At 36.7% G+C, this 22,073-nt stretch overlaps 1 protein-coding gene across 1 annotated transcript; it reads left to right on the top strand.

The window, feature by feature from the left end:
- The first annotated feature begins 2,877 nt into the window (after positions 1-2,877).
- On the top strand, positions 2,878-14,773 carry SERPINB13 (serpin family B member 13). Its single transcript, XM_075993760.1, has 8 exons — positions 2,878-3,001; positions 4,182-4,363; positions 4,895-4,951; positions 9,653-9,781; positions 10,161-10,278; positions 11,682-11,824; positions 12,040-12,195; positions 13,663-14,773. The coding sequence occupies exons 2-8, from the start codon at positions 4,199-4,201 to the stop codon at positions 14,065-14,067; spliced, it is 1,173 nt and encodes a 390-aa protein (XP_075849875.1). The 5' UTR covers positions 2,878-3,001; positions 4,182-4,198; the 3' UTR covers positions 14,068-14,773.
- Positions 14,774-22,073: the final 7,300 nt, after the last annotated feature.

Genomic DNA, 22,073 nt, shown 5'->3' with positions numbered 1-22,073 from the left:
TCCTTTCAAATCATCTTTACCTTTTAAATAATTAATTAATCAATTAAATAATTGCCTTATTGTACATGCCAGAGTCTCTGGTTCAATTTTGAATGGAAGCAGTGATAGCAAGCATACTTCTCTTGTTTTTGATCACAAAGAAGGAACTGGTTCTCCCTCTCCCCCTCTCCCTCTAGCTCTTTCTATCTATAAACTCTGTTGATGGGCATGTAAGATGAGCATCCTTTTTCCTCAATATACAAAGGTGATACTTTTTCACACCTAATTTATTAATTCTAAAGATTCCCAGTCTAAACCCCAAGAGAATTTTTCATAGGTCTTTATAAACTGATTAAAAATATTATCTAAATATTATCTAAAGTATGCAAGAATTGTAAAGAAATGTTTGGAAAGCGAAAACAGCAAGGGGCTTGGGCTTGGTATTAAAACACTTTCGTCTTAGGTCAGGTACCCTAGAAGCAGAGCCAAAGATAGAGATTTTTGTTCAGGTAACTTGTGTGGAGGGTGTTGGTGGGGGTGAGGATCAGGGCCTTCTCTGAGAGATGCAGGACAGAGTGAGGGAAAAGTTTTGATCAATCACGTGGTTTCTAGAGATCGGCTTCAGTCTGATCCCATGGGTAAGGACTGGAGAAGAAAGTGCCCTACAAAGTTGTTTTACCTGATGTGAGAAGGCTATCTTTAAACCCTTATGCCAGTGAGTCATGTCTGAGGTGTGCCCTGGCTGGCGGGTGGAGGGCTGCGTAGCTTCCCAGGCCGGTGGCTCCTGTTTAGCTGAGAATCATCTGCCCGAGAAAAGGGCATCTCTGAATTGCAAGCCAAAACAGCAACCGGATGACAGATGTTCTGGCTGGTAAAGGGAATCTGGCTGGGACACCAGCAGCATTCACTACATCATAGGTTCAGAGAAGAAAAATGTTACAAGTCTGTGTCAGTAACAGACATGCAAAGGTTTTACCAAAACTGAGAGTTATGGAACAGAGTGAGGAACCCTTCAGTGCTCTGCTTCAGGGCTTAACTGTTCCTCTTCTCTCTTGTAAGCATAGGAATCACTTTTATGATTCTTGATCATCAACATATTTTCTACCTCTGGGTCAGTTTTGATACTAGAAAGAAGAGACTGATACAAATAGAAGAATGGGGAGAGGTCCAGTGATTGGAGGTTGTGAAAACATTGAAAATTAGGTTTAGAGAGAATACGGATGAGAATCTGTCACCAGATGGAGGTATTTTGGTGTTCATATTTTACAACAGAAGCAATTTCTGGTGATGACAGCAGCCAATGCATGACCATGTGAGTAGGCTACCGCAGGGTAGGGAAGGGGAAGGTCAGGGAAGTGGGAGGCACCATGGGCAAGAACGGGGAGGGTGTACAGAGTGGTGGGAGCAGCTGGGGTGGACAGAAGGCCCTGAGCAGAGCACCAGAGGGGCCTGTGGTTGGGGCAAGGGCAGGCCAGCTTGACAGTGCAAGACTTCAAAGGGGAATGTCGAGGGTGACTGAAGGAAGAAAGGCTTGGAATAAGTGAGAGTAGGAGGGAAAATAGGAGTTGTGAGCTTTTCTCCTTACCCCAAGATGTGAGTGGTTGTTCTCAGAGAAGACTTTGCAGGAGGTAGTTGTCCTCAGGGGAAAGGTGGGTTTCCCTGGAAAAGCAGGATGGTACAGAAACAGCTTTAGGACAAAGCAGAGGGCCTATAGAAATGGCTGGGCAATTGAATAGGAAGTCCAGGGGCCACAGAGAAAGAAAGTAGAAGACATAAACTGATAGGGATATTTAAAAAAGAGCCTTATTTCCAGATCAAAGATTTTATGCCATTTAAAAAGCTAACATTTCCATTTCATTGGCATCTAAGGTTAACTCCATAACTGTTCATTCTTTCTAAATTTTACTCCCTTTGCATGTTTCTCGGTGACTATTAAAAGGCAAAATCAATCAAATACTGCTTTGAGGTTGCTTAAAGATTGTTAATAAAAAAAATTTTTTTTTGAGAAAAGAAAATTTTGAGTATTGAGACTGGCACATACATGACCCATGTCCCTTGAGTCTGTGTCTCTGAAGGGGATTTTCTTTAGCTGAGAGTCGCTGGTCTGAGAACGGGCATCCCAGTACAGGACAGAGCTAATGTGCCCTTCCAGGAGCTGCAGCCTAGTGATGATGGTGAATCTTCACATTCTGTACTGAAGATCAAAGCCGAGAATAATCCCAGGGCTGTTTCTTTTAATGAACTGGTAGAGCCAGCAGACATGCTCCAGGATTAGCAGGAAAAACTGGAATCTGGAGGCGTAATTTCCTACTGAGTTCTGTTTCTTCTTTTTTCTTTTTTGGTAGTGTTATTTTCCTGAAAACAGTGAGAGTGTTGGGTGTTTATGAATTATTGGAGTCTAGCACATGTCTACTACATAGTAGACTCAATAATTGTTTATTGAATACGTTAAAATGAGAGATTTCGTAATTAGTGTACAGAATACTTGAGAACAAGTGTGTGTGTGTGTGTGTGTGTGTGCATGTATATGTGTATGTGCTCCTGAGCAAACACTTCTCACTCCTTTTTCTTATTCTTTTCTAGCAAGGTACTTTTCTTTCATGTTCTTCTTTGCATTTGGCACACCAAAATAATGCAACTGCGGAGATAACTCTATTACAGAGAATGGCTTATCATGATACACCTCTGTCCATCTGTGGTACGGCAAGTGTACATTTGATTTATGTCTTCACCAGCCTGTATCCCAGTGGTTCCCAACCTTGGCGCACGTGGAAATCACCTGAGGTGATAAAAACTCTGTTTCCTGGTTTCCACCCCAGAGATGCTGACTCAGTTGGTTGGGGGTGGGGCTTGGGCATAGATATATATTTTTAAAGTTCCCCAGGGGAATTTAATGAGCATGCAAGATGGAAAATCAGTGCTGAGGCAAAGAGAGCGAGCTATAAATTAAGGATCTTGGCTACTCAATTTACATATGCTTCCGTCTTCCTTGCCCAGCCACCTCTGTTTCTTCATAAGTCTGGTAAGTTCTTCTTTTGGTTCCAATTTAAGACTTCTGTAGATAAAAACACTGATGTTTGTTGATTTGAAAGAAGTACTTTTATTGTGCACAGACTTTCCTTGGGGTGGTTTTATTTAATTTAGTGTCTGCACTGCTATGACAATTTATCTTCTTCATCTTGCTTGACAATAAGTTCATTCATTTTATTTCTGTGTCAACCTGCGTGGAAACCTGAGGTTGAAACTGAAGCTTTAACATCAGATGCAGGGTTCCCTGGCAGGGATGAGCCCTTGAGAACAAAAGCTCTGAAAGTATGTGGGCTTTCAAAACTTTATTCTGCATTAATCTTATTTATTTATTTATTTATTTTTAGGATTCTTCTTAAAGTCTTTATTCACCAGTTATAAAGTAGCTGATCATGAAGAAAATATAAAACCTATTCTACCTGTTTATTTTTGGTAAATGTTAATTGCTCTTTAAAAATTTTTTTTGTGAGATAACAAAAGTAAGATAAGCTCATGGACAAGCCTAAAACAATACAGAAAAGCATAAAAAAGAAAATGCTTTTACTCTCACCTTGAACAGGGATAGATAGGCCGTTGCCCCCTAGGGAAAATTCTGCTCAGAGTCAAGTTTTCATGCAGCTAGGGATTGAGGTTTCAGAGAACTGACCAATCCTGCTGCTCTCTGGACTGGATTTTGAGTGAATTGAGAAATAGAAAGTATCAGATAAGGATACAACTATTGGTTTATTATTGTTAGGCTGGACGGAAGAGCACTGCCTGCACTTGGGGCCCCTGAGATCCCCATGCCTTGTCCCTGCCTTATCCCAGGCCCGGCAGCTAGACAAGGGCTGGGTCTGGCGCCCAGAGAAGCTTAGCACAGGTGGGAGGCTGCGGGCAGGCAGAGGCAGGCAGGTTTGGGCAGAGAACAAGTGAGAACAAAGCCATTTAGGCGTCAACCTTGCTCCCTGGGGAAATGAGAACCGAGCATGACGGGGTGATGCCAGACTCCAGCTGATTGATGTCCCCTGTCAACAGGAGGCCAAGAGAAGGGGTGAGAAGCAGGCAGCAGTGACCTTTCACTGAGAGTGAAAATCTGTATTTTCTGGAACAATGCAAGAAGAGGAATAGAAGCTGGAAGTGTTCCTGTGATACAAAGCAATTCAAATGCTCACTTTTGATTGTTGTTGCTGTTCTAGATCTCGCTAAAACTGTCATGGATTCACTTGGTGCAGCCAGCATTCATTTTGGGTTTGATCTTTTCAAAGAGCTGAAGAAAAGAGATGACAGCAATGTCTTCTTTTCCCCGATTGGCATCTCAACTGTCATTGGCATGCTCCTCCTTGGTACCCGAGGAGCCACCGCCTCCCAATTACAGAAGGTGGGGGAGGGGCTTCCTTTGCTTTATCTACTCAGACTCATTTTGAGGGATTGGCCTTCTGGCAAATACCTTGAAACCATGCTTGTTTTGACCTGTGGGCCAGGAAACAAAAACTATCAAGGCATGGAGCAATTTCAGGTCTGTCAGGGGAGCCCTCTTCCCTATCCAAATACTATCATGCCCCCAGCCCCTGGATGGTTGAAATTGCTTTTGGTGGGGACTGGTTGGGTGACTTCGTCTAAAGCCATTACACTCATAATTAGGCAAAGGATGAAAAGCAACAGTCACTGGATAAAATGACATCATCCTTATAATAATCCTTTGATGTGTTTAAATGACACATCAAAGAGGAAAACACAAACGGCTAAACCAATACAGGCTCCTCAAAAGACATCCATGGGAAACCCAGACCTTTCCATGATTTTGAGAGGAGAGAAGTGTCCAGAGGTTTCTTTAACAAGCATCCACTTTGCCCTGACTGATTCTGTGTGAGGTTTTCTTGCTCTGAGAAATATTTTCTGTCCTTCCTAGGTGTTTTGCTCTGAAGAAGACACTGAGAGCTCAAGAATAAAGGCTGAAGAAAATGAGGTGAGGAGACATGTTTTACACACTTCCATAGGGTTGAGGTTTTTCAGGTGTGGACTCACTGGGGCGAAGGACTTGCAAAGGCATGAAAGAAGGTAACACTTCACGATTGTTATTAAGCAATAATAATCACTGTAGTCAAATAATGTTGCTTAATATTCTTAATATTAAGAAGAGACCTTAGTTTTAATGGATAATAACCACTATGATATAGCTGGCAAAGGCTACTAGATTGAAAATTCCCCATGGCAGAGTGTTTTGTAGTTTTGTAGTTACTGTTTCAAGTCCTGGCTCAGTCACTTAAGAGCTATGTTACTTTGGGCAAGTTATCTTCTTTCAGCCTTTGTAAAGTATCTGTAAGAGCATTTGGAACACACGAGTAACTCATCCAGTGGTGGCAGTAGTAGTAGGATAATGGATATTATTACTAAATTCCATTCATAGTTTTAGCCCCTTGCTGATGTTTTCCTGCTCCAGAGTTCTATTAATAGTATTCCTCAGCCAAAGGACAGTCTGCCCAAAGCTGGGGAAGGAATAAGTCCATTAGATCAGGGCTAGCATCTGAGATGGTCAGAGCTCTCTGGAAAGACACACAACTGCTATGCTTTAGCCTTCCCAAGATTTTTTTCTCTTTGATTTATCAATTACTGGGAAAGATGTGTTAAAAATCTCCTGCCATAATGGTTGATTTGAATACTTTATCTTGTATTTCTGTCATTTTTGGTTAGTATATTCTGAGGTGATAATTTTGTGCATTAATCATTAAAATAGTCATACATTTATGGTGAATTAAATCTTTCCCAATGTGTGTAACATTTTATGCTTTAGATATTATATATTTTTGATGCATATCAACATGTCTATATGAGCCATATTTTGAGATATATTTTTTTGGGATACATTTTTCTATCTTTTATTTTTAGTGCTTTGTTTTGTATCCTTTTTCAAAATAAAATTAAAAAGAATCCTAACTGAAAAATTGTCTTTTAAACTGGAAAGTTTAGTCCATTTACTAATATATTTAGCATCATCTCCACTATATTATTTTGGGGCTTTCTGTTTGCTCCCTTCCCTTCTTTCTTGATATCTTTTTGAACTCACAAATATGTGTGTATAAATTTATATATACACTTTTACTATTTTGGAAATCATAATTTTATATCTATTATTTTACTGGCTACCCATAATATTTTAATGAATATACTTCATTTAGAGTTTAAATTTAATCAGTTAAATGCGGTGGCTTGTGCCTGTAATCCCAGCTTCTTGGGAAGTGAAGGCGGGAGGACTGCTTGAGGCCAGGAGTTCAAAATCAGCCTGGGCAACATAGTGAGACCTCATCTCTAATTTTATATATATAAATTTAAAAAAATTAATAAATAGCTTTATACTTTCGAGCACAAATCTTAGAATATTTTAATTCCAAAAGTTCTGTTTTTACCTTAAATTATTATTCAATATCTTTCTTCTGTTATTATGTTATATATTCCAAAATTTGTCATTATCCATTATTATATAATGTGTTTGTATTTGTTTAGATTTGTTCACATGTTTATGAGTTTCTTTGCTTACTGTACCTTCTTGGACTCCAATTTCCCTTCTAGGATCAATAAACTTCTTCTTATAACATATTTTTTAGAAATTTCTTTTTTTTATTGTGGTAAAAAATAAATAACATTAAATTTACCAACCTAACCATTTTTAACTGTATAGTTTAATTATGTTAGGTATATTTACATTGTTGTTTAACAGATCTCTAAAACCTTTTCATTTTGTACAACTGAAACTCTATACTGTTAAACACTAATCTCTCCTACCCTCTCCGTACAGCCCATGGCAATTATAATACATTCTTACTTCCTGTTTCTATGATTTTGACTACTTTAGATACTTCATATGAGTAGAATCATGCAATATTTGTCTTTCTGTGACTGGCTTATTTTGCCTAGAGTTATGTTTCAAAGTTCATCCATGTTGAGACTTCCTTTTTTTTAAGGCTGCATAATATTTTATTGTATGTATATACCATATTTTCTTTATGCATTAAACAGATGAGTCTTCTGTTGATGGGCACTTGGGTTGCTTCTACCTTGTAGGTATTGTGAATAATGCTGCAATGAACATGAGTGTGCATATATTTCTTTGAGATCCTGCTTTGAATTTTTTGTTTTTTGAGATTTGGGCTTGTTTTGCCCCCTCTTTGAATTATTTTTGGATTATACTAGGTATACTCAAAAGTGAGACTGCTGGATCATATGGTAATTCTATTTGTAATTTTCTTGAGTATGGTACATGCTATTTTCCATAACAGCTGCACCATTTTACATTACCAAACATGCACAAGGGTTCCAAATCCTCTGCATCCTCACCAAACACTTGTTATTTTTTCTTTTGATAGTGGCCATTTTAATGGATGTGAAGTGATATCTCCTCATGGTTTTGATGTGCCTTTCTCTTATGATTAGTGTTGTTGAGCATCTTTTCATATGCTTGTTGGCCATTTGCATATCTTCTTTGGAGAGTTGTCTATTCAAGTTCTTTGTCCATTTTTTAATTATTTGTATTTTTGTTGTTGTGTTGTAGAATTTTATTACCTATTTTGCATATTAACTCCTTATCAAATATATGACTTGGAAATATTTTTCCCGTTTTGTAGGTTGCCTTTTCTCTCTGTTGATGGTTTCTTTTGTTTCACAGTTTTCAGTTTGATGTAGTCCCATTTGATTATTTTGCTTTTGTTGCTTGTGCTTTTGATGTCCTAGCCAAGAAATCATTACCAAATTCAATGCCTTCAAAATTTCCACCTGTTTTTTTTAGTAGTTTTATAGTTTTATGCCTTATGTTTAGGGCTTTAATATATTTTGAGTTAATTTTTGTATATGGTATAAGGAAAATATCCAACATCATTCTTTTGCCTATGGATGTTCAATTTTCCCAACACCATTTGTTGAAGATTGCCCTGTGCTCTGGGGTAGTCTTGGCATCCTTATTAAAAATCATTTGGCCAATATCCAAGGGCTTCTTTCTGGGCTCTTCATTCTGTTCCATTGGTGTATATATTTATCTTCATACTAGCAACAGCACATTGTCTTAATTACTGTTGCTTTGTAGCACGCTTTGAAATCAGGAGGCATGAGGCTTCCAAATTTGTTCCTTTTCAATGTTGTTTTGGCTATTTGGGATCCCTTTAAATTCTATATAAATTTTAGGATTTTTTTTTTTCTGTTTCTGAAAAAAATGCCATTGGGGTTTTCACAAGAATTTCATTGAATGTGAAGATTGCTTTGGATAGTGTGGACATTTTAACAATATTATGTCTTCTAACTCATGCACATGGATTTTTTTCCCATTTATTTTTATTTTCTTTGATTTCTTTTAGTGACATTTTATAGTTTTCAGTGTACTAGTCTTTCACCTTCTAGTAAATTTATTCCTAAGTATTTTATCTTTTTTGATGTTATAGTAAATGGGACTATTTTATTAATTTCTTTTTTGTATTGGTCATAGTGCATAGAAACACAACAAATTTTTGTATGCAGATTCTATGTTCTGCAAGTTTGCTGAGATGATTGATTAGCTTTAACAGGTTTTTCATGTGTAATCTTTTTTTCTTTCTACATATAAGATCATGTCATCTGTGAACAGAGATAATTTTACTTTTTGCCTTTGAATTTGGATGCCTTTTATTTATTTTCCTTGTAAAATTGCTCTGGCTAGATACCTTCTCTTTGCATCAATCCACTTATCCCCAAAGGCTCCAGTACTACCTTGATCTGCTCATACCACACTGCAGCAACCTAAGAGCCAGAGAATGATTGCCAACTCTTTAAAAGCTCGTAGTAGCAAGGAGGTAGCCAAAGGTCAAATTCAGCCTCATATATTTTGTTAGAGCAGCATACTTTTACATTTTCAATTTGAATGTATTCAAAACTTCATTGTTTATTCGCAAAAATCAAGTATCTATTATGAGTCAGATACTACTTTAGGCATTGGGGAACCAATAATAAAGAAATAAAATAAATAACAAAAAACTCCATGGGCTTCATATTCTAGAGGAAGATTGCCTTTCTGTTCTCATATTTGATCAGGAATAGGTTTTTCAGACATCATTCGACAGGCAATGAGACAGTGTTCCACTCTGTTCCAGGGAAGTGTGCTGGGTCAGCCAGCACTGCCCTGAAGACTCCTCAGCCCTAAGTCAGAAAACTGATGCATCCTACAGAAATGTCTGGAAAAGTTTGTTTCCCCACTCCACCCAGTGTGTAGCTCTGATAAATGGCTAACTCATACCATTAGGATTCGCTTTTCTTATCCACTGCTAGAACAGAAATTTTTAAGATTTAGTGAGTAAAAATTATTTGGGAATCCTCATGTGGTTAGAGTCTTCTGCGGAGCTAAACACAAGTTTATGAAACATTTGGTGGGCAAATACATTTGAGACCCAAAATGCACCCTCAAAGAAGCAAGACTTCTGGTGCTGGGGTGACAGAGAAAGCTTCTCTCTAAAACCGAGATTGGTCATGAGTTATATTACAATACGATTGGAGTAAAAGCCACCTGCTATACAGGGGCCACATTAAATGCACGGACCACCCTCAAGTCTGCCAAACTAAGGGGGAGATACAGCAGCCACCTCCTCTTACAGCTGAATCTAGGCTTGCTTTTGCCAAGATAACCGATTGAGTTTTTATTTTGATTTTGAAGATTGAGGAGACAGAAGAGATACATCACCAATTCCAAAAGTTTTTGACCGAAATAAGCAAACTCCCTAGTGATTATGAACTGAACATAAGCAACAGGCTGTTTGGAGAAAAAACATACCTCTTCCTTCAAGTAAGTTTTGCAGGGTCTACCACATCTGTGAGCAGTGTTTGTGAGTGGCCAGGTGGCCCTGCTGGGACTGTGGTCTTGGGGACATGTGCCACTGGCTGTCTGGCTCCACCTACATCACTGCTGTGTTTTCGGGGCCAGACATTCGGAACCTTAGGGAGCTTCTTTCTAATCCTGGCAATCTGAATTTGGCTCTTGTCTTAACTCCATTTTACCTGCATTAAAATGTGCATGGAGGTACTCAAAGGGATGTGCCCAGGGCCTTAAAATCCCTTTTATGACATGAGTCATCCTAATGTACAGATAACTTTATTTGGAAATGTCTGGAATTAATAAATTGATTTTTCTACCTCTTTCTATTCCTTCTTTGTTTTTCCTAAAGAAATACTTAGATTATGTTGAAAAATATTACCATGCATCTCTGGAACCTGTTGATTTTATAAATGCAGCAGATGAAAGTCGAAAGAAGATTAATTCCTGGGTTGAAAGCCAAACAAATGGTAGTGTATGTGTGGGTCATTCATCATAAAAATACTTTCTTGACAACCTGCTGGGAATAAATCCTTGGGCTTCACACCGCATGGGGTGCCAGGTGAACAAGCTTTGGGAGGGGACTTGAGATGGCTTTTGAAGGGTTGGAAGGGCAGGGCTGGGTGCAGAGGGTGGGGGAGGGCACTGCAGATGTTGCAGTGGTCTCAGCAAGTGTGGAGAGGGCCCAGGTGAGCCAGGGAGGGGACCACAGGAAGTGGAAACACTTGTGGAGATTTGTTTGCATATGACCATGGATCATAATACCTTGGAGGCTCCAGAGAGTGAGGCTCATGCCTGTCTTGTGTTTACATTCTTTCCTTTATACTAGAAACTTTCTTTCTGAGTCTGAGTCCCAAAGTGAAAACATCAGAGGGCTTTTCTTTGCTAAATGAGAGACATGCAACTCTCCCAGCAAGACCTGCCTGTGCTACCTGCAGCTGGGGTCACCTGGGCCTTCTCCACCTGAGCATCCTGCAGGGATAATAACAACGTTCAGCCCCATCCACAACAGAGAATTTGACAAACTCTGTACCCCATTCTCCCTTCTCAACCCCAAATATTAGACAAGCTTGTAAGAGACAGCAAAGAGGAATGTTCATGTGTAAACATATTTGGAGGAGCAATAGCTGATACTTTAGTGTTAAAGTTTTTATTCGAGTTTTTATTTAGAGCTGAATTTTTTATCCTGGTTATCAGGGAGATCTCTGTTATTTCCGAGTGCATTTTTTTTCTTCATGCTTAGTCCAAAGAAAGAAAATTAAAAGAAGCAGAAAAAAAGGGTCTATCAAAAGGTTGGTTGAATGATATTTATTAGAATTTGGTGTGAGATGGGCTGAACCCAGAGACAAAAAATCAACTTCTTTTTTAATAGAATAAATAGTCTCTAAATCTCATGTGGTAACTATATCTAATGGGTAAGAATAGTAATAGCTAACATTGAGTACTTAATATGTGCTAGATAGTGTCTTAAGTGCTTTCACATATTAAATCATTTACTCCTTCCAATAATGCTATGAGGCATGTTTTCTTCCTATTTTACAGATTTAGAAACTGAGGCACAGAGAGCTTACATAACTTACCCAAGATTCTCAGCTGATAAGAGGCAAAACTGGATGCTGACAGAGGCATCTAACCCCAGAGTCGGGACTCTTAACCATCAACCTCCATTTATCCAGTGGGATAAGTAGGCAATGGGCAAAGTGAGAACCTCCCTACTGATTCTGCCAGCAAACCCTTTTTGGCAAGGCCTTCAGGTGCTGACCTGGCTGTATTTTTAATGATCAGTCAAGTCCATGTGCATTGATTCTGCCACACATATCACTAAAATTGAGAAGATGGGCCAGTTTTTTTTATTGTTGTCATTTGTTTGCAGAAGAAATCAAGGACCTGCTTCCAGATGGCTCTCTTAGCAGCTCTACCAAGCTGGTGCTGGTGAACACAGTTTATTTTAAAGGGCAATGGGATAGGGAGTTTAAGAAAGAAAATACCAAGGAGGAGGAATTTTGGATGAATAAGGTACAGTCCTTAATTTATTTATGTGATGTGTCACACATGGAATGTAAAATCTAAAGTCATATTTGGGCAAACGTACACTGGTAGATAGCAAATGCTCTGAGGCTCTGATGTTGAGCATCATTTTTGGTCGAGCTATTATTTCGGTGAGTTCACTTGGTTGCCTTATGTCTGTGGTCTTGTCTTTTGACCTTGTGCGCTCTGTTCATTTGTTGCAGACTACAAGTAAATCCGTGCGGATGATGACCCAGAGCCATTCCTTTAGCTTCACTTTCCTGGAGGACTTGCAGGCCAAAATTGTGGGGATTCCATATAAAAACAAAGACCTAAGCATGTTTGTGCTTCTTCCCAATGACATAGATGGTCTGGAGCAGGTAAACACTTGCATCTCCCTATTCTTGCTTTCATTTTCTGAGGCTTTGTATCCCAGAGCTTGTTCTGGGTGAGCCTGGAAATAGGGCTTCTTAGTGGGAGCTGGTGTGTGGCAGCATCAAGTAGAAAGTGTTTCTCACTCCGTGTAGCAGCTACAGGTGGATGTCCAAAAAGGAGAATTAAATAGTATGTATCTGGTCTGTTGAGAACAAACAATACTAAAATATTTGTGGATGAGCTAAAATGAACATTTAAGATTTTATGGAAGTTCTAAAGATGACCTACTATTCTGAGAAATGGTTGGTATCTATGGGTTCCTTTCTAGAAAAAAAATCACATATGCACATATTCAGCCAATTTTGCATATGATTCAGTTGATTCCTGGACCTTTTGAATTTCTTAGACCCTTAGTCTTGAACCCATTGATTTAGTCCCAGCCATTTTTCAGTTAAACAATTTATGGAGCTAGTGTTTCATATTTTGAAAATTAGGAAGGCTTTGTTTCAAACCCTGTTCCTCCAGCAGCTTTCTCATCTTTGAAGCTTCTTAACTTTCTTGAACTTCAATATTTTCCTTCTGTAAAGTGGGCTCCATGGTGCTTAACGTGCAGTGTTGTTATAATGCTTAGAGAAATGTAGCCTAGAGTGGATCTAGCACTCAATAAACAATAGCTGCTGTATTATTATACTATTACATGCTGTGCTATTGCTGTGAAACGTTGCTAATAGAACTTTAAATTAGAACATATTTGGGGGCAGCAAAATGGCACTATGTATGGGAGCTTTAAGAGAATTTATACTCTGACTCAAAAATCCCAGTTGTGGGAATTACCATAAAGAAATATTTCAGGAGAAAAAAAGTTGCCCTTTGAGTCAAATCAGTAATTTCAGTATCAAATACATTAGGATACCTAGTTTGAAATTTACAGTGATTTTTATTTTTGTATCTGCAGTATCCATTAACATCTATCATAATACCTGATACATACCACATGCTTGTAAAGTGAATGAATAGATGAATATTAGGTAAAAATTATCAACTTAATGGGAATATGATCTAGCAGTTTAAAGATGTTTAAAAGAGAGATGCAGTTGTGTGAAAAAGTTCATATTATAACAAAGTGGACATTCACTGTGATTGCAACTATGTAAATATATATATATGTATGTATAGACTAGAGGAGGATAGTAAAAAATGAAATAATATGTATTACATTGATGCAATAAGAAATGACTTACTTTTAATCTTTAAAAATTCATTTAATATTATTGGATTTTCACGTATACACAGATAATTTAACTAGAGAAATGTAAGACAACTGCCTGCTATATAAAGACAAGAGTCTAGTGAAAAGTTTACTTTTATTTCTTACTAAAATTAGTAACATTTGATGGACACAAATCAGTGTTACACTGTTTTGAATTTTTATTAATAAGCATTCCGTTCTGCTCTCATTTAAAAAAAAATAGATTATAGATAAAATAAGTCCTGAGCAGTTAGTAGAGTGGACCAGTCCAGGGCATATGGAAGAAAGGAATGTGAATTTACACCTGCCCCGGTTCCAAGTGGAGGATCATTATGACCTTGAGGCAGTCCTGGCAGCCATGGAGATGGGAGATGCTTTCAGTGAGCACAAAGCCGACTATTCAGGAATGTCCCTACGCTCTGGGTTGCATGCCCAGAAGTTCTTGCACAGCTCCTTCATCATGGTCACTGAGGAAGGCACAGAAGCTGCAGCTGCCACCAGTATCAGCTTCAACGTCACATCAGCCCCAGGTGATGAAAATGTTCACTGTGATCATCCCTTCCTGTTCTTCATCAAGCACAATGAGTCCAACAGCATCCTCTTCTTTGGCAGATTTTCTTCCCCTTAAGACAATCATTGCCATGGCATTGCTGCTGTTAGAAAAAACAGCCACCAGTGTTAGAGTAGTCGTGTGATTATGGAAATCGTATGTTCATGTAAATTTTGTTTTACTCTCTTTCATTCCAGTGCTATCATCAAATCAATGATTTAGTGACTGTAATAGTGTGTATGTGTTTAAAACTTTTCTTTGAAAGTGAAATGTTCTTTTGTTTGTGCCATGTATAAGGGGAGTGAACCAGAGCTCATTGATAATCTCTCCTTGATTTCTCTTGAAAGTAAATCAATGTCTTGCAGTTTTGTATACTATGAAGAGCAATAGTATCTTCAGTAATGAGAGCATGGACTGGTGATTTTGGGGGTCCTAGTTCTAGTATTTTGGCATATTGTAATACACAAGTAAAATAAAATAATAATTTACTCAATTCCTGTATTATTTTTTTCTTTTTCAAAAGATATTGTGGCAAACTACAACATAGGAAGGAGAATTTAGAAACATAGTAGCAAAATGTAAATTAAAACTCAAATGTCAGAATAAGCTAAGTAATCACTGCCCATTTTACTTTTCATTCCCTGCATATTAAGAAAAAAACTGTATAATTTTTTTAAAGAAACTTCTTCTGGGTTGAGAAAATGGCCAATTCATACTCTATTGTTTGAATTGTAAATTAGTATAAACTTGAGAATAATTTAGAAATGTGGATCAAAGATATTTTTATAAGAATCTTTTAACCAAATAATTCTATATTCAAGAATTTATTCAAAGCAAATAATTTGAAATGTAAATAAAAATTTTTAAACTCCAAATTCAATTTGTTAAATAAATAATGTTAAATAAATGATGTTAAATAAATAATAACAGATTCAATTTGGTAAATAAATAAATAATGTTCAGCATAAATTCTATGGTGAACTTCTAATATAGCTATTAAAATTATGATCTAAAAAAAAACTTCAATTGTCAGGACAAAATAAAACCATATGTCAGACAGAGAGGATTCTGTATTTTCATATTCATTTTAACAGAGTATATTACCCATTTTGTCAGTTACATGAGCATTTTTTTCTTTAACTTCCTTCCTTCCTTCCTTCCTTCCTTCCTTCCTTCCTTCCTTCCTTCCTTCCTTCCTTCCTTCCTTCCTTCCTTCCTTCCTTCCTTCCTTCCTTCTTGCTTTTTCAAATATTGCAAGGGTACAGATATTTTGATTACATAAACTACTTTTATACTGGCCCCATCCCCCAGATAGTGTGTATTGTACCCAATAGATGTGAATTTACCCATCCTCTTTTCTCCCCATACCTGCCTGACACCCGATGAATGTTACTACTATATATACACATAATTAATGATCAATTAGTACCAATTTGATGGTCAGTACATGTGGTGCTTGTTTTTCTATTCTTGTGATACTTCAGTTAGTAGAATGGGCTCCACTTAGCATAATGTTTTCAAGGTTCATTGAAATCGTATCATGAATCAATACTTCATTCCTTTTCATGGCTGAGTAATGTTCCATTATAAGATATATCAGATTTTGTTTATTCATTAGTTTATAAACATTTGTATTTGACTTTTTGGCTCTTATGAATAATGATGCTATGAACATTTTGTGTACAGGGTTTTGTGTGGACTTATATTTTCATTTCTTTTAGCTATATACCTAGAAATGGAATTACTGGGTCATATGATATCTTTGTGTTTGTCATTTTCAGGAATTGCTAAATTATTTCCCAAAGCAGCTCCATCATATCACAATACCACAGTAATGTATGATGGTTCCAATTTCTCTACATCTTTGCCAATACTTATTGTAGTCCTTTTAATTTTTGCTATTCTATTAAATGTGAAGTAGTGTCTCATCATGGTTTTATAGCATCTTTTGAAGTGTGATTGGAGTCCAATTTATCAGTATTATCTTTTAGGGACCATGCTTTTGGTGTCAAATCTAAGAACATTTCCCTAATAAGTAGCAATGTTGAGCATTTTATCATATACTTGTTGGCATTTGTATGTTTTCTTCTGAGAAATGTTTATTTAGATTCTTTGCCCATTTTTAAAATTGTGCTTTTCATTCTGTTGCTATTGAGTTGTTTGTTATTTATATATTTTAGATATTAACCTTTTATCAGAAAAATGGTTTGCAGATATTTTCTCCCAATCTATAAGTTGCCTCTGCACTTATGTCTCCATGTCTCAAAAAGATGATTTTTTTTCTGCATTGAATTGTCTTTGTATCTTTTTTTTTTTTTTTTTTTTTTTTGAGACAGAGTCTCACTCTGTTGCCCTGGCTAGAGTGAGTGCCATGGCGTCAGCCTAGCTCACAGCAACCTCAAACTCCTGGGCTCAAGCAATCCTCCTGCCTCAGCCTCCCGAGTAGCTGGGACTACAGGCATATGCTACCATGCCCGGCTAATTTTTTCCGTATGTATTACTTGGCCAATTAATTTCTTCCTATTTATAGTAGAGACGGGGTCTCGCTCTTGCTCAGGCTGGTTTCGAACTCCTGACCTCAAGCAATCCGCCCGCCTCGGCCTCCCAGAGTGCTAGGATTACAGGCGTGAGCCACCGCGCCCGGCCTTGTCTTTGTATCTTTATTAACAATCTTGAATGTTATGATGTACTTCACAAAAACAAAAAAGATTTAACTGACCATAAATTGACCAGAAATATAAGGATATTTATTAAGCTTATGCCTAAGCATCTTATTTTCTTTTGCTATCATACATGACATGTTCTGTTTCATTATATTTTCAAATTTTTTATTTTGCATATATAAAGTTTATTCATTATTATATAAAAGTTTTAAAAGCTCTTACCTTATGAAATTATTTTATTGTTTACAATATTTTTTCCTTAATTATTTTGGGTTTTCAGATATTTAAAAATACCATATATTAATATTATATCAAATATAGTGTATATAATTTTCAGGTTGATTTTTATTTCCTCCTTTCTAATCTAAGCTTCTGCTTCCTTTCTTTTTTATGATTGCATGGCTAATACCTCTAATAATATGTTAAATAGTAGTGAAGATAGTGAGCATTCTTCTCTATATCCTGCATTAATGGGATTGCCTCTCATATTTCCCTATTAAATTAAAAAATATGTTGGCTTTTGGCTAAGCTACATAAATATTCTCCCAACTTTTGAAAGTGTCTGTCAACTCATGATACATAGGTGTTTTTTTAACATTAGTGGGAATTGATTTTTTTTAAATGCCTTTTGTGCATCTATGGAGATGATCACATGTTCTCTTTTGCTCATAAATATGTGTACTGTATTGTTTTGATAGCTCCATTTTAAATTCGATTTAACTTATGACTATTTTTAGCATTCAATTCAATTCCCCTAAAATTCTTCCTATGTTTTGTAAACTTCCTATTTGTTTTTTTACCTCAGCTTTTTCTGTTATTTTTTGTTCTAAACACTTATAATTAATATTATAGAACTTTCAAAAAATAAATTGATTCTAAAAACAGAGATTGTATGTATGCATATGGCCATGTTTAAACAGTTTTGTAATGTATTTATTTAGTAATAAATGTATTTGATTTATTTATATCTCCAACTCTTCTTTGAAAGAGTTTACAGTGGCAAAAATTTTTTACTTATCTTTCTTAAGAGAACATATGGACATTATTCTGTAGTTTATACCATTTCATTTTTTAACCTAAAATGATTGTGAATTTTCACTGTTGATTTTTCAGATAAGGAAATTCTTCAAATAAAAAAAAATCTTCAAAGAATCTTTTCTCCATTGGCTGGGCACGGTGGCTCATGCCTGTAATCCTAGCACTCTGGAAGGCCAAGGCAGGAGGATCACTCAAGGTCAGGAGTTTGACACCAGCCTGAGCAAGAGCGAGACCCCATCTCTACTAAAAATAGAAAGAAATTAACCAAGCAACTAAAAATAGAAAAAATTAGTCAGGCATGGTGGCACATGCCTGTAGTCCCAGCTACTTGGGAGGCTGAAGCAGGAGGATCGCTTGAGCCCAGGAGTTTGAGGTTGCTCTGAGCTAGGCTGATGCCAGGGCACTCTAGCCCAGGTGAGAGAGTCAGACTCTGTCTCAAAAAAAAAAAAAAAAAAAAAAAAAAAAAAAAAAAAAAAAAGAATATTTTCTCCATTGAAGATATTACAAATTATATGCTATGGACTCCATGGAAATCCCCAAGGAGTTCCCAAACCATTTTGAATAAGACTTTGAAGCCATGCCTTTATGATCAAACTGAGTGCTCTTAAAGTCTCAGAGGGCAGTAGAAGGACACTTGGGAACAGGAGAGGAGTAAAGACTTTCTTCTTCCTCTTTTCTTCCTTTTACTAACTTTACCTATAACCTCTAACTGATCTTTAACCTCATTCTAGTAAGGGTTCTTTTCTCCTGGTGATGTAGGGAGCTCTAGTGACTTCAGATACATCAGCATCAGCTGATGTATCAGCTATGCAATGCCCTCTCCAAAATCTGAGTTCTATGTCTGTAGAGATCCTCTGCTGAATATCTAGGTTCTGATAATATCAGTAAGTGACTTTGTTCCATCAACTCCAGGGTGGTAATTCTTGTCTATGGGTTACTTCCTTTATGTTACCTCAGGGTTCCCACTATAACTGTTCAGTTAATTAAGTTAAATTCTTTCTGTTGCAATACATGTTGTGAGTTCTTTTTTTCCTGCCTAGTCCCTAATTAATACACATATGTTATTTGCAGTATTTTAGCATAATGGTAATTGCTCTTCTCAGATCCTTGTGACTTTGTACAACATCAGTTTCTTGAGAATTATTTTTGGAATAAATTATTCTTGTATGCTATTTATTAAAAACATTTCCTTCTGCCTACTGAGATTTAAAAATTATTTTCAATTATGAATATTTCAGGCAAACAGAAACAAATATGAAGTAATATAATAATCAGATTCAACAGGTGCTTACATTTTGCATATGTGCTTCAATTTCTCTTTTCAAATACAGGAAATGTTATGTATACTACTAAACCCAGCGCCATACCTTTCTTATTCCTCAATATTGAAGTATAATCACTATTCTGAAGGTGGTAATTAGGACATTAGTTATGCTTTATACTTCTACCATATAGCTACATGTATCTATAGAAAATATATAATGTAATTTTGTTTTTAAATTTTATCTACCTCTTTTTCTGTAATTTGCCTAAATCATTTGAATTTTTATTTGATACTTCACTACATTGACAAATGGAAATTTAGTTCAATTATTTTAATTTTTGCATGGCATTTCTTCATAGAATGGACAAATAACCCTACTACTACCCTAATGCATTCCTTGTAGTGTGATATAAAATATGTCTATCCTTTGAATTGTGCAAAGTTAACCAAAAAATGAATTCTGTATTATGGTTGATTTCAGTGCTTTGTTGATCATTTTTATTATTAAGGTTTTAGTTGTTTGTGGGATGAACACTGGGAATTTACAAAAGGCTATTTTTTCAAGCTAAGTCCCAATAGCCTTCTCCAGGTCTGTTACTAACACAAACACCCAAGTCCACAGAAGCACCATTCATAATTTGCAGCAGCAAGAGTGTAGTCTTGGACAGCATTATTCATTAAAAAAGAATGAAGACTTTTTGGAAGATAGCTCTTTCAGGTATTGGGCAGGAAAAATTAAGAAGGATTTTGCAAACCTCTGTTGTTCTAAGAAAAATGAGTCATGCCAAAAGGATGAAAGCACCGGGTTAGGGGGTTCTCATAGCCACATTGGACAATCTGTTTCATCTATAATTCTGGCAAAATTCTGTGGTTGGTTGAAACTGTTTGCATTTTTAAAGATTGTTTATTTACTGATGAGATGAATGTAGATTAGTGTAGCCATTGAGGAAAAGAGTATGAAGGTTCCTGAAGAAATTAAAAATAGTACTACCATGTGTCCCAGCAATCCTTCTTCTGGGTAAATAAAGAAATGAAATCACCACTTCATAAAGATATCTGCACTCCCATGTAATTGTGGGGTTATTTACAAAAGCTAAGATATGGACACAACCGAAGTGTTTGTCGATAGATGAATAGGTGAAGACATGTGATATTATAATACAATATAATATATAATGGAATATTATTCAGCCTTAAAAAATAAAGGAGATCCTGCCATTTGCTACAACATGGATGAACCTGGAGGACATTATGCTAAGTGAAAGCCATACAGAGAAAGAAAAGTACCGAATTATCTCACTTATACGTGTACTCCAATAAAAGTCAAATACTCAAAGATAGAGAATAAAAACGGTGGATACCAGGGGTGGAGTTTAGGGCAGAGGGTGAGGAAATGGGGACATGTAGGTCAAAGAACCTGAAGTTGAAGATACATGGGATGAACAAGTCTAGAGATCTACCATACAATACGAGGACTAAAGTTAATAATACTGTATTGGGGAGTTTTGCTAAAAGAATAAATTTTAGGTGCTCCTGACACACACTAAAAGGGTAACTGTGTGAGATGCCTGATACACACTAATATACTTTATTAGAGTAACCATTTCACAATATATATGTATATTAGAGCGTCATGTTGTATCCCTTAAATATATACAATAAGAAGAGGAAGAAAAAAGATTGTGTGTTTACAATGATACTCAAAAGAGGACATTTAACATATAATAAACTAAAAAGAGGTCAATTATTATAAAAAGAAGCATTAATATAAGATGTTTTAAGAGAATTTAAAAAGTGGGGGAGTGTTAGTTTTCACGGTATTTTGTTGATACTTACATCTGTAATCCTAGCACTTTGAGTGGTGAGGCAGGAGGGAGGAGGCCAGGAGTTCAAAACCAGCCTTGAAAATGTAGTGAGACCTCATCTCTACAAGAACAATAACAAAAATTTAGGTGGTGCACTCTCCTTTGGTCCCAGCTACTTGGGAGGCTGAGGCATGAAGATCACTTGAGTCCAGGAGTTTGAGGCTACAGTGAGATATGATGATGCCCCTGCACTCCAGCCTGGGCAACAGAGCAAGACCCTGTTTTTTTTTTTTTTAAAAAAAAGAACTAGATAATGGGGCTCACAGCTGGGACAAAGAGATTTTAAGTACCCTACATTCATAAAATCTCTGAGTAATTGAGACCAGATACCTTCTCAGGCTTGGGATGAGAAGGCCAAACCAGCTCTTCTGCTTCCAACCATTCCAATGGCCACCCCCTTCTCAGTCTATTAAAAAGGCAGGGAGGAAAGAGAGGAGGTGACTCATCTGGATTATGAATAACAAACCCTTAGGAAGTGTGGTAGGGTTGCCAAGAATTAAACAGTTAAGACAGGGGTGTTCCTAACCACAGTTGTCGATGAATTGATTGAAGAGATTTTCACTTGTTTTAGATATTGGGGGTGCCAATAGCACCGCTAACATATTTTTAGAGAATATAAATCTTGCCTTATATTCTTGCCTAAAGAGAAAATCATCTATTATCACAGGGAAAATAAGAAGAGAAAAATCTGAGTTAAATCTTAAAATATTTTCAATTTAGGCAACGGTTTTCAAATAAATCTCTTGCTTCTTGTTCCCATTTGAGATGGTTTATGATTGGGATAATTCACATCTGCTTTAAAGTAGTTAGGTTGGTAAGATTTCAGTGGACATATAATTGCAATTGATCAAACTTTACAGATAAGAGTATGTTCACAAATGAACACAAACCATCAAAATGAGCTCTGAGCTCTGTGCATGGAGAAAAAAAGATACAAGATGAGTGAGTATCAAGTGTTCTTTTTGCGAGTGAATTTAGGACAATGTCCTCTTGGCTCCTACAGTGATGAATCACATTTACAGAAGTATTTGTGTCCAATGTCAGCTACTGCCTATATTACATTCTTTGGAAGCTATTTGCATCTGAGGAAAGAGCCGAGTGGCTGAAGCAATGGATTGGTGTTGTGGAACCTGTGGATTATGACCAAGAGGTCTGAAGGGGAAATGCTTCCAAATGAGGACTCTGGCATCAGATTACTTGAATTTGATTCCTAGCTTCAACACTCAATAACGGTGTGACTTTGAACAAGTTATA

This window comes from Microcebus murinus, chromosome 17 (genome assembly GCF_040939455.1).
Source record: "Microcebus murinus isolate Inina chromosome 17, M.murinus_Inina_mat1.0, whole genome shotgun sequence".
Classification (NCBI taxonomy): Eukaryota; Metazoa; Chordata; class Mammalia; order Primates; family Cheirogaleidae; genus Microcebus; species Microcebus murinus.
This window is presented reverse-complemented; position numbering and strand designations above follow the sequence as displayed.